Here is a 15,999-nt window from a genome sequence, read left to right as displayed (position 1 = left end):
CTGGTTGTCTGTTCTGTTTTCTGTTTTTGTGTGTTCTGTTTTCTGGTTGTGTTCTGTTTTCTGTTTTCTAGTGTGTTCTGTTTTCTGTTTTCTGGTTTGTGTTCTGTTTTCTGGTTGTGTTCTGTTTTCTGGTTGTGTTCTGTTTTCTGGTTGTGTGTTCTGTTTTCTGGTTGTGTGTTCTGTGTTTCTGGTTGTTGTGTTTCTGTTTTCTAGTTGTGTGTTCTGTTTTCTGGTTGTGTTCTGTTTTCTGGTTGTGTTCTGTTTTCTAGTTGTGTGTTCTGTTTTCTGGTTGTGTGTTCTGTTTTCTGGTTGTGTTCTGTTTTCTGGTTGTGTGTTCTGTTTCTGTTTTTACTGTTTTTGACTGAGATTCTCATTTTTATATCAAACAGAAACATTAAAGCTCTGGCAGTGGAAATACATTTCAGGTTTGTATTTGGTTTGATTTTTTCAGTTGAGATTTACACTGAACACTTTATTTTACTGCTGCTGATCACATGAACTTTACTTTTCAGTTCAGCTCTTTAAATCGTAAACTCGAGGAACTGACAAACTGAACTGAAACTGGTTCTTTTTTAGAATAAGACTCTCGAAAGGAAGAAGAATAAACATGGACTTTACAGACTCGTGTCCTGCTCCTGTAGAAAGAAGTGTTCGTTTGTACAACAGATGTGGCACTTTCGTTTACATTTCCAGTTAAACTGTGCTATACATTACTTTTGAATTCATTAAATTGGCTTTGGGTGTAACATTTGACGTGATTAAGATTTTGTATTTTTGCTGAGGCCTACTTATAAAACATGTTAATACACTCTTTTCAGCGAGTATAGCATTTTTGCAGTGATTTAAAGAACCTGTACCTGATTTTTTCCCCCAGATATTTGATCAAAATGTGTCTTGTCTGTTCTGAAACTCTTTACATCAATAACCTTTGCGTTTAAGTAGAAATTCCACGACAATTTGGCATTAGCGAACACACTTTTGACCACATTTTCCCTCAAACGTGTGATCCTGAGTCGGCCGTGTGGAATATACCGTAGCTCTTCGCTCTAACGTCGTATTTCTCTGAGTCGGGGGTCTGCAGCACACGGCGCTCAGACAGAGAACCTCTCTTAAATCCGTGCTGAGTTGTGTTGGTAACAGTACGTTAAAAAAATAAAAACGTAACTGCGATTATCAGGTGTTTTCTGCCTGTGTCCTGATGTGACTTTCTCTGGAGTCTGTTGCTCAGGCTGAGATCGTGAAAAAACACTGAGGACCAATAGATCTTTTTCACAACAGCCGAAGTGTCCCGCCGCAGGTTTGCAGAACTTCCGATTAATGGTTTTCTGTGGTAAAATCTGTGTGTAAATGTGTCGTATTCTCCAGCAGCTTCATAAAGCTGCCCAAATCTACAACCAACAGGCGAGTTTCATTGTTGACAAAAGCGCGCGTTGCATGTTGGGAATTATTTTGGTCGGTCGCAAGAAACACTAATTCAACATGACGGACGGAGCGAGAAAGCACGTAAAGGGTATTGATCCCGGTTATTTATCCACTCTAACGGCAGAGGACCCAAGACCATTTGACCAGAAATTGGTCATAAGCATCGACGGACGACAAATCACCCTTTTCAACCCTGACAAAAGGTGGAACAAACCAAATTTCTGGTCAGAATCACCAACTACCTGGACAAATATTCACTTTGGCGACATCCACAATGACTTGGTGGAAACTCCTGGGCCATTCACAGCAGAAAAGATGAAAACCTCCAAGAGTCTCAATGTGTCGTTGAACTTGTTGAGTCCACGGTTTGTTAGGATCTTCTACGTTTGCTCTGCGGAATGTTTGAAAGCCGTTTAATTCACCGTTAGCGGTTCTTTTCACTCGGAATACGAAAAAGACATTTTCCTTCTTCCGTGTTTCTATTTGTGCATCCGATAATGCAGCAGGAAGTTTACCATTATCGGGGATAAATACGCGAGGTTACGCACTGTGTTTGACGCTACCGTGTTTCTTGCCTCTGAACAAAATATTTCCCAGCAGCAACGCGGGCTTTTAATAACAATGACGTCAGCTGAAACTCACCTATAAGGTTCCACAAAGGATAAACATTCTAATATAAACAATTTATCCACAACTAGAGAAAAAGACCAAAGAGAAGAAAGACCAAAACTTAAAGGAGAACAAAACTACAGTTATGGTCCTAAAGATGTCGAGCTTTCAAACTGCACAAATTTGTTTACATCGACATCATGAAATCAATTTTTAATTTTAATTGTAGAATCAGTCTGAGTGAACAAGTTCCTTTTGTTTTATTCATGACAATAATGTTAGTTTTGCTCAGTGTGTCACTAATGCGTCGTTGTTGTCGGCAGATTTATGAAGTTGGTGGAGAATACGACACGCATTTACAGATTCCTGTGTTCTTGAAGGCAGCACAGTCTCTATGGGTTGAGTGTTGTGGATTCCTGTGTTCTTGAAGGCACCGGTATCTGATCCTGGGCTCTTGAACACAGCACAAACTGGTATGGTGACCTAAAACCTGGGGATTCCCATGCTCTTGAACGCAGCATAATCTCTAATGTTTTTAGAGTTTTATGGATTCCCAAGGTGCATCACTGTTTTTAATGTTTTTATAGTCTCTACGGTTTGAGTGTTCTGTTTTACTCAACTCGTGAACGCAGCACTATCTCTAATGTTTTTTGAGTTTTATGGATTCCTGAGCTCTTGAACGCAGCACAGTTTTGAATGTTTTTTGAGTTTTTTGAATTCCTATGTTCTTGAACGCGGCACAATCTCTAATATTTCTTGAGTTTTGTGTATTCCTCAACTTTTGAACACAGCACAATCTGTAATGTTTTTTGAGTTTTATGTTTTCCAGAGCTCTTGAACACAGCACAATCTCTAATATTTTTTGAGTTTTATATATTCCTGAGCTCATGAACGCAGCAGTTTTGAATGTTTTTTGAGTTTTGTGAATATCCGAGGTCTTGAACACAGCACAATCTCTAATATTTTTTGAGTTTTATGTTTTTTCGAGCTCATTAACGTGACACAATCTCTAATGTTTTTTGAGTTTTATGTTTTTCCGAGCTCTTGAACACAGCACAATCTGTAATGTTTTTTGAGTTTTATGTTTTCCAGAGCTCTTGAACACAGCACAATCTCTAATATTTTTTGAGTTTTATATATTCCTGAGCTCATGAACGCAGCAGTTTTGAATGTTTTTTGAGTTTTGTGAATATCCGAGGTCTTGAACACAGCACAATCTCTAATATTTTTTGAGTTTTATGTTTTCCCGAGCTCATTGAACGTGACACAATCTCTAATGTTTTTTGAGTTTTGTGTATTCCTAAACTTTTGAACACAGCACAATCTGTAATGTTTTTTGAGTTTTATGTTTTCCAGAGCTCTTGAACACAGCACAATCTCTAATATTTTTTGAGTTTTATATATTCCTGAGCTCATGAACGCAGCAGTTTTGAATGTTTTTTGAGTTTTGCGAATATCCGAGGTCTTGAACACAGCACAATCTCTAATATTGTTTGAATTTTATGTTTTCCTAAACTCGTGAACGCAGCACAATCTCTAATGGTTTTTGAGTTTTGTATATTGTCGAGCTCTTGAACCCAACTTAATCTCTAATATTTTCTGAGTTTTGTGTTTTCCCGAGCTCTTGAAGGCAGCCCTGGTCCTCTGCTCTGATAGTTGGCTCACAGGGCGGAGCTGCTGGCGGTGGCTTTGAGTGGGTGGACTTGATGTTTTTTAGACTTTGTACTTGGTCAGTCTTTGCCAGAGCCTGGTTCCCTCCTCTTCTTCTCTCAGTTCATTAGAGCGGTGATAAATTACCCAGGGGAAATGCCAGAGAGTGCCAGACAGAACGCCAGGCTAATATCTCCCAAACAGCATGGGCGAGACCGGCTGGGACAGACTGAGAAACGGCTGCATTAAATTGAAATATTGTATGTCTGTGCATATGAGCGCGTGGGCGGCGCTCACACCCTGAACAGGCCCTCGCCGCCGCCGCTGCTGCTGCTGCTGCTCGGGCTTTGGGTTCCATCACTTTTACCAAATAAGAACCAGACCATAAGAAAGCTCGTTACGATAATGAATTCTGAAGCACGATATCCACCTAATTCCGCCCACTGTTGTCTCTAAACGCTCCTAAATCGAGCTTTTATGTGGTAGCACTTCCGGTTTAATGTCAAAGTAACTAAAAGTACGCAAGTTTTTTATTTATACAGCGTTTTTCACAGACGTATGTCACAAAAACTCTTTACAGAACATTATTCATTCATTATTCACTCCATATCCGGAGAATATGGGGAACGTTTTGCATTTTAAACATGACATAAAGTTGGTTCACGTGTGTAAAATGTTCAATGTTCATGTGCACCAACAAGTCACACTGCACCGATTCTCTGGAGGCTTTAAAATATATTTAAAGTCCATACGGAACCTATTTACTGTCAAGATCGGCACCTTTGTACAAAATAATACAACCTAAATCATGGTGGCGGCCAGTGACATAGTGGGGATTTTTTAAGCGATTCATGACGTCATTGATGATGTCCTGACTCATTTCTGAATTTGATATTTTGCCAACAATGGTTAATATAGAGAATGTAATACACGAAGATCCGAGCAAGTACCAGTGTGCGAACGTGTTGCTCCACAGTGAGTCAGAATTGGGGGTGCGTGTCTATGGTCGAACACCGGGATCTGCACGGACCTGTAGTCCACTGCGCATTCTTACTTTCCCTGCATGGATCCAGTGCGCAGAGGACAGCATAGAATTGGTGGCACCCGGTCCACTGCGCACTGGTCTTACTCGCCTCCGTCTAGAGGCAGCACATGGAGGACGGAGTCGTGATCGGGCGATGGTGCGCTGAGCCTCGTGGGGCAGGGAGCTCTGAGCTGGTCCTTTCGCCTGCGGTCACCAGATGGTCTACAAGGACCCAGCCCCGAGCCCGAGCCGACAGTCAGTTTGACATTTAAGTTGTAACTGTTTTATATTTGTTATTATTTTATATCTCACGTCGGGAGAAGTGGGTGGACGGTGTACCTCCATGTACCACGCCCACTACCTGGTGGTGTGGTCCCGGTCTCGGTCTCAGTCCCGGTCTGGTTCTGGTCTCAGTCCCCGTTTGGTTCCGGTCTGGTCCCGGTCTGGTCCCGATATCATCTCAGTCCCGGTCTGGTCCTTGTCTCAGTCCCAGTCTGGTCCCGGTCTCAGTCCCGGTCTCAGTCCTGGACCTGGTTCCAGACTCAATCCTGGTCTGGTCCCGGTCTCGGTCTCAGTCCTGGTCTGGTTCTGGTCTCAGTCCCAGTCTGGTCCCGGTCTGGTCCCGGTCTGGTCCCGGTCTCATCTCAGTCCCGGTCTGGTCCTGGTCTCAGTCCCGGTTTGGTCCCGGTCTTGTTCCCGGTCTCAGTTGTGGTCTCAGTTGTGGTCTGGTCCGGGTCTCAGTCCCGGTCTCAGTACCGGTCTCAGTTCTGGACCTGGTTCCAGACACAGTCCTGGTCTGGTCCCAGTCTAAGTCCTGGTTTCAGTCCAGGTCCGGGTCAGGTCTGGTCCCGGACCTGGTTTAGTCCTGATTTAGTCCTGATTCAGTCCTGGTTCAGTCCTGGTTCAGTCCTGGTTCAGTCCGGCATCACAGTTTAAGTCATTCCATTTTTCATTTAAACACAAAATTTAAAACTGAAAAAAAGAATCATTGTACAGTTTTTGATTTTGGTTTTGGAGACAAATAATGAAGAAAATAGTTTTTTTTTTTTACATTTTCTTACTTTTGGTTTTATTTTGAAAAATGAATGAATGAATGATACACAGATTAAAAAAGCTCATGGGATCATTTTTACTTCTTCTTGTAGTAGTAGATCTTGTCCCATCCCAACAACACAGTAATAATCACGACAAGCCGAGCCATAAATCTAGTATTTGTAACGTTTGACTGAGTTTTCGTGCTCGTTCCAGGCCATGAAAACGAACACTTCCTGGTTTGGACTAAGTTTAGGTCACACAGAGAGAGGCAGCGTACAACAGTGACGTTACACTTCTGATCCAGCGGTTTATGAGACTATTACGGGACTTAAGAGTTTGCCTAAAAACAAACATGATTTCATTCATAGAGAACTTACTTAACATTCACAAGAAAAGGGAGCAGATCGTTAGGCGTCCTTCACTAATCCCTTTGGCAGTTACGCTTTTATCCTCTAGACAGGCCGCATTTTTGTTAACAATGATAATTATCTTTTGTTTTATCTTTGTTTAACTGTAGAACATTTTTGGACATCCAGTCACTAATCGCTTTAACACAAACTGGGCCCATTTTCATTTGGTGAGAGCAGGAATATAAATACTCTCTAGTGTCATCGGCGTAATTGTGATCGGACTGTTTGTTTTTTCTCATCATTTTACAAAGTGGAAGCAGATAAAGAATGAAGATATGTGGGTCCAGGACTGATCCTTGTGGAACACCACGTATCAATGGTGGTGTTCTAGTCAAGACCACAAAAAAACAAACGATTTTTTGATTATTTGTCTCCAAAACCAAAATGAAAAAACAGATAATGAATTTTTTTCAGTCTTCGATTTTGTGTTTAAATGAATAATGGACAAAAAAAAAAAAAAAAAAAAACGGATAATGGATGTTTAAGTCTCGTTTCCGTGACTTAAACTGCGATGCTGGACTTTTGTGCCGCATACGAACCAAACCAGGACTGAATCAGGACTAAAACAGGATTAAAACCAAGACTAAACCAGAACTAAACTGTTTTAATCCCCAGTCTGGTCTTGGTCTCAATCACGGTCCGGTTCTGGTCTGGTCCCGGCTTCAATCACAGTCTCCGTCCCTGTCTCGTCCCGGTCTTTGTTATGGTCTCAGTCCTGGTCCTGGTTCCGGTCTCAGTCCTGGTCTCAGTCCTGGTCCTGGTCCCGGTCTCAGTCCTGGTCTCAGTCTGGTCCTGGTCTCAGTCCCGGTCTCAGTCCTGGTCTCAGTCCTGGTTCCAGTCTCAGTCCTGGTCTCAGTTTTGGTCTGGTCCCAGTCTCAGTCCTGATCTCAGTCCTGGTCCTGGTCCCGGTCTCTGTCCTGGTCTCAGGCCTGGTCTCTGTCCTGGTCTCAGGCCTGGTCCTGTTTCCGGTCTCAGTCCTGGTCTCAGTTTTGGTCTGGTCCCGGTCTCAGTCCTGATCTCAGTCCTGTTCCTGGTCCGGTCTCTGTCCTGGTCTCAGTCCTGATCTCAGTCCTGGTTCTGGTCCTGTCTGGTCAGTCCTGATCTCAGTCCTGGTCCTGGTTCCGGTCCTGGTCTCAGTCCTGGTCTCAGTCCTGGTCCTGGTCCCGGTCTCAGTCCTGGTCTCAGTTTTGGTCAGGTCCCAGTCTCAGTCCTGGTCTCAGTCCTGGTCCTGGTCCCGGTCTCAGTCCTGTTCTCAGGCCTGGTCCTGTTTCCGGTCTCAGTCCTGGTCTCAGTTTTGGTCTGGTCCCGGTCCCAGTCCCAGTCTCAGTCCTGGTCCTGGTCTGGTCCAAGGCTGGTCAAATAAACCAAACAAACTTTTTTGGACCCTTGCCCACAGTTTTATACTTTACAGAAAAAGTGAAGAAAGTGTGTAGGATTTTTAAACCTGTTTTTTTTCTAGTTTCTTACTAAAGTTCATTCTCTTACAGGTTTTGCAGTGATATTTATCAGCCTCTACACATTTACCAAACGCACGTCATGACAAATGTCACGGTAAGAAGTTTATTGACGACAGCAGCAGCCGTAATGAAATATGATCATCCTCGACAAGTGTCAGATCTTGAGTCCAAGACAAGACCAAGTCCAAACGTGATCAAGTCCGAGAAGAGACCAAGACCGTAAAAAAACAGTCTTAAGGCCGGTGTCTCGAAACCACGACCCGTCTCAAGTACTATGACACAAACCAAGGGGAGATAAATGGATTTTTGTCTTTTTACCACCAAAAAATAGTCCCTGCCCTCCAGAAAATGTTTCATCCAATGTTTTATCCAATATAACTTTTCCTGTAAAACCCAAAAAGCACCGCCTATGTCCACCTATGTAAAAGTATACAGAAATACAGAAATACAGTTTAGAAGTCTTGTTTCTTACTTGTAAAGACCTTTCGACCTCACAGAGTAAAACAGAAGTGTCGGTCGTACTCACCCAGAGTGGGAGTGGTTCTGTGCGATGACCGACCCCGTCTGGTGAGGGGCCAGGCTGCAGCTCGGTCCCATCAGGGGCCCGTGGGCTGGAGGGTGCTGCAGGGGCTGGCTGTGGGGCTGGGTGTGGTTGTGGGGCGGGTTGTGGGGCTGGAGGGGCTGACTGTGGGGCTGGTTAAGGGTCTGGTGGGTCTGGCTGTGGGGTGGATGGTGGTGAGGTGGGTGATGGGGCTGGTTGTGGTGGTGGGGCGGTTGTCGGTTGTGGGAATGAGTGTGTGTGTGGTGCTGAGGGGCGGGCGGAGGGTGGGTCAGGGGCTGGTGGGACAGCGGGGCGCTCTGGTCTTTGAGGTGACTCTGGTTCAGACACGACGGCCCGTTCTGAGGGAGCATCTGTGGAGACACAACGGACACGGGTTAGACTGGTGCTACGGGTTATGGTCTCTGCATTTGACCCGTCCTGAGAGCAGAGGGACGGGTTATTATTTGTCGATGATTTGTCTCACGCTCACATGAACAGAGACGCTACAAGGCAATTTCAGGAAAGATTTTCTACAGTGACAGTGAAAGAGGAAAGTAGAGGAGTTCAGGTATCTCAGTGTCTTGTTCTCGGGTGAGGGGAGGATGGAGCGTGAGATTGACAGGTGGACAGGTGCAGCTTCGGCAGTGATGCGGCCGCTGTATCGGACCGTTGTGGTGAAGAGGAGCTGAGCCGAAAGGTGAAGCTCTCGATTTACCGTCAGTCGCCGTTCTTCCCCTCACCTCTGGTCATGAGCTTTGGGTAATGATCGAAAGGACGAGATCGCCGATACAAGCGCTCAAAAGTTTTCCTTCGCAGGGTGTCTGGACGCTCCCTTAGAGATAGAGTGAGGAGCTCAGTCACACGGGAGGAGCTCGGAGTAGAGTCGCTGCTCCTCCACGTCGAGAGGAGCCAGTTGAGGTGGCTCGGGCAGCTGTTCCGGGTGCGTCCTGGGCGTCTCCCTCAGGAGGTCAGGAGGTGTTCGTGTCTCACAAGAAGGAGGCCCCGGGGAAGACTCAGGACACGCTGGGGGACTGTGTCTCTGGACTGGCCTGGGAACGCCTCGGGGTCCCGCTGGAGGAGCTGGAGGAAGTGTCTGGAGTGAAGGAAGTGGACGGATGGACAGTGAAAGAATTGCCTCAAAGAACAGGGCATCTGAATGAAAAATGGTGAGCAGCGTGTGAGCCTTTCCATGTGCTCTTATTCACCAAGAAAATAACACTAAAAAGAAAAGAACGTTTCATCCATCTTCCACTTTATCCAAGGCCATTGCGCCGTTGTGTAGAAGACCAGACTCTCCTCTCCACACACACTTCCTCCAGCTCTTCCGAACGGTTCCTGAAGCGTTCCCAGGCCAACCCAGAGACATAGTCTACGTTCAGACTGCAGGGCTTAACGCTCAATTACGATTTTTTTGTGAAATCCGATGTTTTTGCGAGGTCGTTCACATTTCCAATTAAATGTGACTTGTATGTGACTCCAGTGTGAACATTAAACGGCCCAAAAGTGTCCCACATGTGACACTGGAGACACGACGACGTCAACCGCAGCGAGCGTCTCTGTGTTTACAGAAGTTGTCCAAACATGGACGCAGCATCGAGCACCTGGAGATTTTAAAGTTCCTCTCGTACCGGAGCCAGAACATGAACAACTTACTTGTTTTAAGGAGGAGATTGAGAAGGAGAAGGACGAGGTTTTTGGTCGTGGTGTTTTGTGGTTCAGTCCGTTAAAAGGAACGTGTGGATGTGGAGACGGAGCCAAGAGTGGTGAGTGGTGATGTGCTTCACTTCAGTCACACAGAGTTCATTAACAATTTTCACCTACTTCAGCGCAGAATAGTGACGTTTGTGTCTTGTTGATAACGTGTAGGTGGATGAATGCACTTTGGCCGTTCAGACTGAAGTCACATGTCAAAAGATCAGATATGTATCAGTTTCAGGAGCACATATCCAAGTGTCCTGGGTCACATTGGAAAAAATCTGATCTGTGTGGTTCAGACTGACATTAAAAGATCAGATACAGGAACATAGGGGCCAAAAAAATCAGATTTGGGTCACTTCAGGCTGCAGTCTGAACATAGCCATAGTCGCTCTGATGTGTCCTGGGTTTTCTCCGGGGTCTCCTCCCAGTGGGACATGCCCAGACGAGGCATTCAGAAGGCATCTGGGACAAATGCCCGAGCCACCTCAGCTGCACCTCTCCACTCCTCCGTGAGACTGAGCTCCTCACCTTATCTCTAAGGGAGGGAGAGCCCAGACACTCTGCAGAGGAAATTCATTTCGACTGCGTGTGGATCTTGTCCTTTTGCCCTTGACCATAGGTGAGGGAAGGATCAATCTACGTGATTGATAAACTGATTGGTAAATGGAGAGCTTTGCCTTTCGACTTAGCTCCTACTTCTTATAAATTTTGTTTCCTAAAAAAATATGCCTGGAGTTGTGTCTGTTTCATTCACACATGTTTAAGTGGACTTCTTCTCTCAGACAGAAAACACTCTGTTCCATCTTGTGCTTATGTTATGTGGCTATACAGGAAGTGCTCCACTGTGTTTTTAAACTCCGTACACCTTCACCAGAATCATTTGGATACTTCCAGCCGTGGAATTTACAACAAACTATTTTGAGCTGTGGAGATGCAGACAGCCCAGTAACGCAGGGTTCACATTCAATCACGTGTGAATGAAACAAAACACAAGTCTGGGTCTGATTTTGATCGTACTTTCTGATGAACAACATTATAACACGTTGTAAAGTTCACAAGACTCGTACAGAATGTGTAATACAGAAGCGTAAACAGCTGCGGGCGTCTGGCTCCGCTGCTGTAGCTGATGACAAGAGACAGTTGTAAATATCGAACGTGTTGGAATCTTCCGCTTTGAGGTTTTGGCGTGTGACCCGACAGATATTTGTAACAGAATCACACTGACCCCACAGACTGAGGTGAGCCACCGCACGGATTCAGATCATGATTCACGAGTTTAATCCGCCTTTTTATAAAAACAATGTTTCCTGGAGCTTTTTTCTGCATAAAGAGTTGGTTCCCCAGCAGGTGTCGTCTGGTGAGTGCAGTTTGGGTCAGATACACAGAGATACGGAATTTTTGAAGAGCTTTTGCCACGCCCATTTTTAGTCAACTAATGGCCCTGTCAAACCTTGACAATTTAGCCAGAGTACGTCAACGTATGAAAAATTTGGCAAATACACTGGCGTACGTTGGATAAGTTATAGGTAAGATTTGTATAAGTGCATATAACTTACTAATATGTTATGTACACATCCAACCTGTTATAAATACACTATGTATACGCCAGAAAATAAATAAATAAATAAAAATAGTTCAGCGTATGCCAGCGTTTTAGGGAAATTCTGGTGTGTTGGCATTTGCTGGCTAAATCATCAAGGTGTGACAGGGCCTTAATTAATCGGGAGGACGTGTCTTTAGTCGACTACAGCCCTAGACAGAAGACAGATAGATACATTATTGATCCAGAAGGAAGGCAAAGGAGAAATTCTAATCGTTAACTAGACAGTTTTTTTTTTTTTTTTTCCGAGTACAAATACATGGTCAACCAAAAAAATTGTCCAGTTGGCAAATTGAATTTCTCCTTTGCCACGGATTCTATCCAGCCAGGCTAGTGCCTCCGCTTAATTTAATTTCTCTACTGCGACTAGGTCAGGAATCAGAATACACTAGACGGTTTGCAAGAACCCCGGAAGTTGTAGACGGCGCACCGGCCAATCAATGAAGAGCTGTGAAGCCATGACGTCAAACTCAAGCGTCTGCCTGGGTTCCTTTTGTGGAACAGCACAACAGTAAACAAAGCGTCGAGATGGATTTAGACGAAGACGGACATTCTGTGTTGGCAACGATTCCAGAGGATTTAAAGCCGGAACAAAGAGAATGTTTGGTGAATTTTATCAAGGTGAAAGACGTTATTGTCCTTCTTCCAACGAGATTTGGGAAAAGCTTAATATACCAGTTATCCCTGTTAGCGACGCATTACAAACGTCATGGCCAAATAGCAGCGATTGGTTAAATATTAAAAGTACCCGCCTACCATTGAGTGAACGAATCTTAATGCTGCGAGGTCAGACGGTTTCTACGAAGTTAAACTGGCTGATGAATCAGGCTTGGTCATTTCAACAATCTCTTTGAACTCCACATGCTGCACTTCTGAATTTGTTAAAATCCCATGATATGATGTTAAAAACTGAGCTCAAAACTGCTCAGTGTGTGAGCCAGGCAGCCACAAGAGCAGCCAACCACGCCGTTGCCATGGAAGCGCACAGACGTTACAAACACAGAGGTCAGAGTTCAGAGTGTGGTACCTGTTTCTTCTCCTCCTCTTGCGCCTGGAGAAACTCCTCCTCGATCTCCTTGAACAGACCGACCTCGTCACAGTTCTGCAGGAACTTGGTGGGAGTGGGCGTGTCGGCTGCAAGAGCAACACAGAGAACAGAACCGGTCACCTCCTGGTCTGAGGGCAAAGGCTCAGCCGCACCACCACCGTCATAACCACTGTCAAACCCCGGGGCACTGAGGGGTTTTGTTCTCACTTTCCTCTTAAACATGAACTGTGTATCTTTTAGGTGGAGATTTTCTACCTACTTAAAGATGTTTTGCTTAGAATGTTCCACAGTATGGCATTAAAGGTTTCTATTTTGTATTAATTTTATTACAGGTGTTTAAAAATATTGTGTAAAACATGATTCTAACTGCTAGTGCGCTCGCCTCTCCATAGATCTGCACATGTGATTTGGCCTCACGGTATCACCTGGTTGTTTAAAAAAGGTTTAATACTTTCGGTGGAACATTCCAGACAAAACAACAACATCACCGTGGAGACAAGCAAGTGAATGACTCTTCACCAGAAAAGTTACGTAATGCGCCTTTAAATATTGGTGGTGGTTTTTGTCCTGTGGTTTCATATTTACATTTTTCCAGTAAAGAAGAAAAAACTCTTCTGTGAATCTTTTGCATCTTTGTATTTACATATGATCCCCAGACATGAGCTCGATCCGGTTGTTCACTACCCAACCCCCGTGAGTCAGTGCTAGTGCAGCCTCTGCAGCTCAGGGAGGGAGTTCTGGAGGTTCTGAGCTTCACATGAGCCTCGAACATAAACTGAGAGTGAGACAAACTTGTGAGTGTTTTCTGTCTGCAGGTGAAGACTCTGGTGACACCGATGAACACTTTTGTAAAACTATAAAGGTCATTTCAGACCAGAGAGTAAAAAAAAACACCCTAGACGCCTCTATTTGGACGCCTTTGAATTTGAGTTTAGACGCCCCCGACGCGTAACTTTGACAACGTGGATGAACCGGAGAAAAATACTTGAAGAGTGTCTGTTGCCCTGGAAACAAGAGCCCGGTCCTGGTCTTTTCCCGAAACAATGTCAGACTAGCCTGAGAGAGACTTTAGTGTTTTTATGACATAAAACATCAGTACAGGAGATCGACTCGACGACTGCAGCGTATATATATGTATACTCCACTAATCACACTGGTCCCCTGGTCTAGTCCTGGTCTAGTCCAGGTTAGGTCCTGGTCTAATCCTGGTTTGGTCTTGGTTTAGTCCTGGTCCGGTCCTTGTCCGGTCCTGGTCTAGTCTTGGTTTAGTCCTAGTCCGGTCCTGGTCTAGCCCTGATCTCGTTCTGGTTTAGTCCAGATGTAGTCCTGGTTAAGTCCTGGTCCGGTTCTGGTATAGTCCTTGTGATCCACTCAGTGATTGTAGTGTGTATATTTATGCTCCACTAATGTTTGTGGGTCTGGTTCTTGGGTCTTTCTCGTTCTTCCTGATAATAACATCACTACGTCTCTGGATACTCGTCCCTGATTGGTTGATGCGGCGCGTCTGACGTGAAAAGTTCAGCATTTTCAGCTTCTGACGCTGATGCCTTGGACGCATATCTCGAGCGTCGACGCCAGAACACTTAAGGCACACTGCGTCGATGCCAGATTCTCGCCGCACTGACACCCGAAGACGCGCCGCAAAAACACGGGACGCCCGAGACGCCCGTCCACATCGACTTTACATATAAACTGGACGTCTTGACGCTCTGGTCTGAACGGGCCTTAAGAGAGCAGGATACAAACATTTCAACTCTTAATGTTGGTATCAGCAAAAAAAAAAGAGAGTCCAGGGTTTTCTAATATCACACCACATGAATAAAACCCAACTTTAAAATGCCAAATAAAGCTCATTGTGTGAGTTTCTTGATAATCTGATGCTGAGTGATGAGAATAAAGATGTGTGCGCTGTGATGTGATGTGTGTGTTGTGTGTGTGTTGTGTGTGATTCTGACCTGTGAAGTCGTTCTTGATGGAGTTGAACTTGAGGGTCATCTCATGTTTGTGTCTGTGGATGTTCAGATGTTCCTCTGACTGGAACCTCTGTCCAACACAAACACAACAGAAGAAATAAATAAAGATAAGATAAAAACATGTGACTAAACCTCCTATATAAACATACTTTTGGACCAGAATAACTTTTAATAAGAATATTAATCATGATCTGGACTATACAGACTGTAAAACACACATAGAAAGACATTTATAACAAAGACAGTGGGATTATTATTAAATCAAAAACTCTAAAAAGTCTTGGGCACTGACCTGAGAGCAGCCGGGCGCCCCACACACATACGGCCGGTCCTGGAGCTCATTCATCCCACAGCCTGGAACACACACAACCTGTCAGAGATCTGAACATGAACGTTTAAGAGTGGAACCGTGATACTTCGACTTCCTAATAATTTACAACGATAAAGTCCTGTGGTTTCACGGTTTGAAGCCATAAAACCTGAGAATGAGAATGTCACTCTCGTCTGACAAAGGTTTAGACTGAAAGGATTCACCATATGGGAAACGTTTCTGTGTCCGCAACTCTTCTCCGTCCACACAGCTTTGCGCATATTTGTTTACGTTTTACAGAAATGCAACTTAGCAGCTTAGTAATTTGCATAAACTAAGCGCTCAAAAAACAGCTCGCTCCTTGTGTCCTGACGCGGTTCAACTTTTGTCGGCCATAAAAAGGACACGACTCAGTGGAATATGAGTGTTCTTTCTGTGACAGAGGGGTGTTCTGCTGATGGTGAGTCTGTTCTGTGTGAGTAGTTCTAGCGACGCTGTTTCCCATTTGTCTGCGGTTTGTTTAAATTGTTTTCTGCAATAGCGCCACATGAAGGAGCGAGTCACAGTGACGTGGTCCAATAAGGAGGCAACTAGAGCTCCTACGTCAGAGTATCATTGTTTTCAGAAGATCAATACTCAAGATGAATTCGTGGGAGCTGGAAGCACCAGATCGTTCCGTCTCTGGAGCCGTTTTCCATCGGATTAGTGTGAACAAACACTGCATCCACAACGAAAACTATTCAAATACGTACTAGTGTGGACGGGGCCTCAGAGCACCACACTGGAGTCATTCTTCAAACACTCCACACGCGGTGGTACTAAGATGCTGCCCCGGGACAGACTGAAGGAAGAGAGGCTGCCAATCCAACACATACAAACACACACACACACACACAACATATTCATACTAGACGAGCGCTCTGACCTCCTCCCCTCTGCCTCCCCCTGAACATAACACGGGTCACCACAGACACAGGACACTGGTCTCATCCCTCCATCCAGAGGTGGGGACTTGCAAGTCATGACTTGGACTCAAAGTCAGACTTCAGTCACAATTTTTAGGACTTGAGACTTGACTTGATAAAATGGATTAAGACTTGGGACTTGACTCGGTCTTGAGGTCTGTGACTTGAAGAAGCACTTTTAAGTCTGAATTCTTTCTATTCTGGCCACAATGATTCACTCTTAAGATCTTGTCAAGACATTTAAAAAGGAAAAAATT

General features: G+C 44.7%; 1 protein-coding gene across 1 annotated transcript in view; it reads right to left on the bottom strand.

Annotated features, from left to right (window-relative positions):
* The window catches only part of LOC129410035 (cyclic AMP-responsive element-binding protein 5-like), a 67,407-nt gene that overhangs the window by 33,240 nt on the left and 18,168 nt on the right, over positions 1-15,999 (bottom strand). Inside the window, exons 2-5 of the mRNA XM_055157112.1 lie at positions 14,760-14,821; positions 14,450-14,537; positions 12,474-12,580; positions 8,134-8,519 (exon numbers count right to left, since the gene is read on the bottom strand). Coding sequence (XP_055013087.1) covers positions 8,134-8,519; positions 12,474-12,580; positions 14,450-14,537; positions 14,760-14,813 — 635 coding nt within the window. The 5' untranslated portion in view covers positions 14,814-14,821. The remainder of the gene's footprint in view (positions 1-8,133; positions 8,520-12,473; positions 12,581-14,449; positions 14,538-14,759; positions 14,822-15,999) is intronic.

Source organism: Boleophthalmus pectinirostris, unplaced genomic scaffold (genome assembly GCF_026225935.1).
Source record: "Boleophthalmus pectinirostris isolate CB_2022bp ecotype Guang Dong unplaced genomic scaffold, ASM2622593v1 HiC_scaffold_21, whole genome shotgun sequence".
NCBI lineage: Eukaryota > Metazoa > Chordata > Actinopteri > Gobiiformes > Gobiidae > Boleophthalmus > Boleophthalmus pectinirostris.
This window is presented reverse-complemented; position numbering and strand designations above follow the sequence as displayed.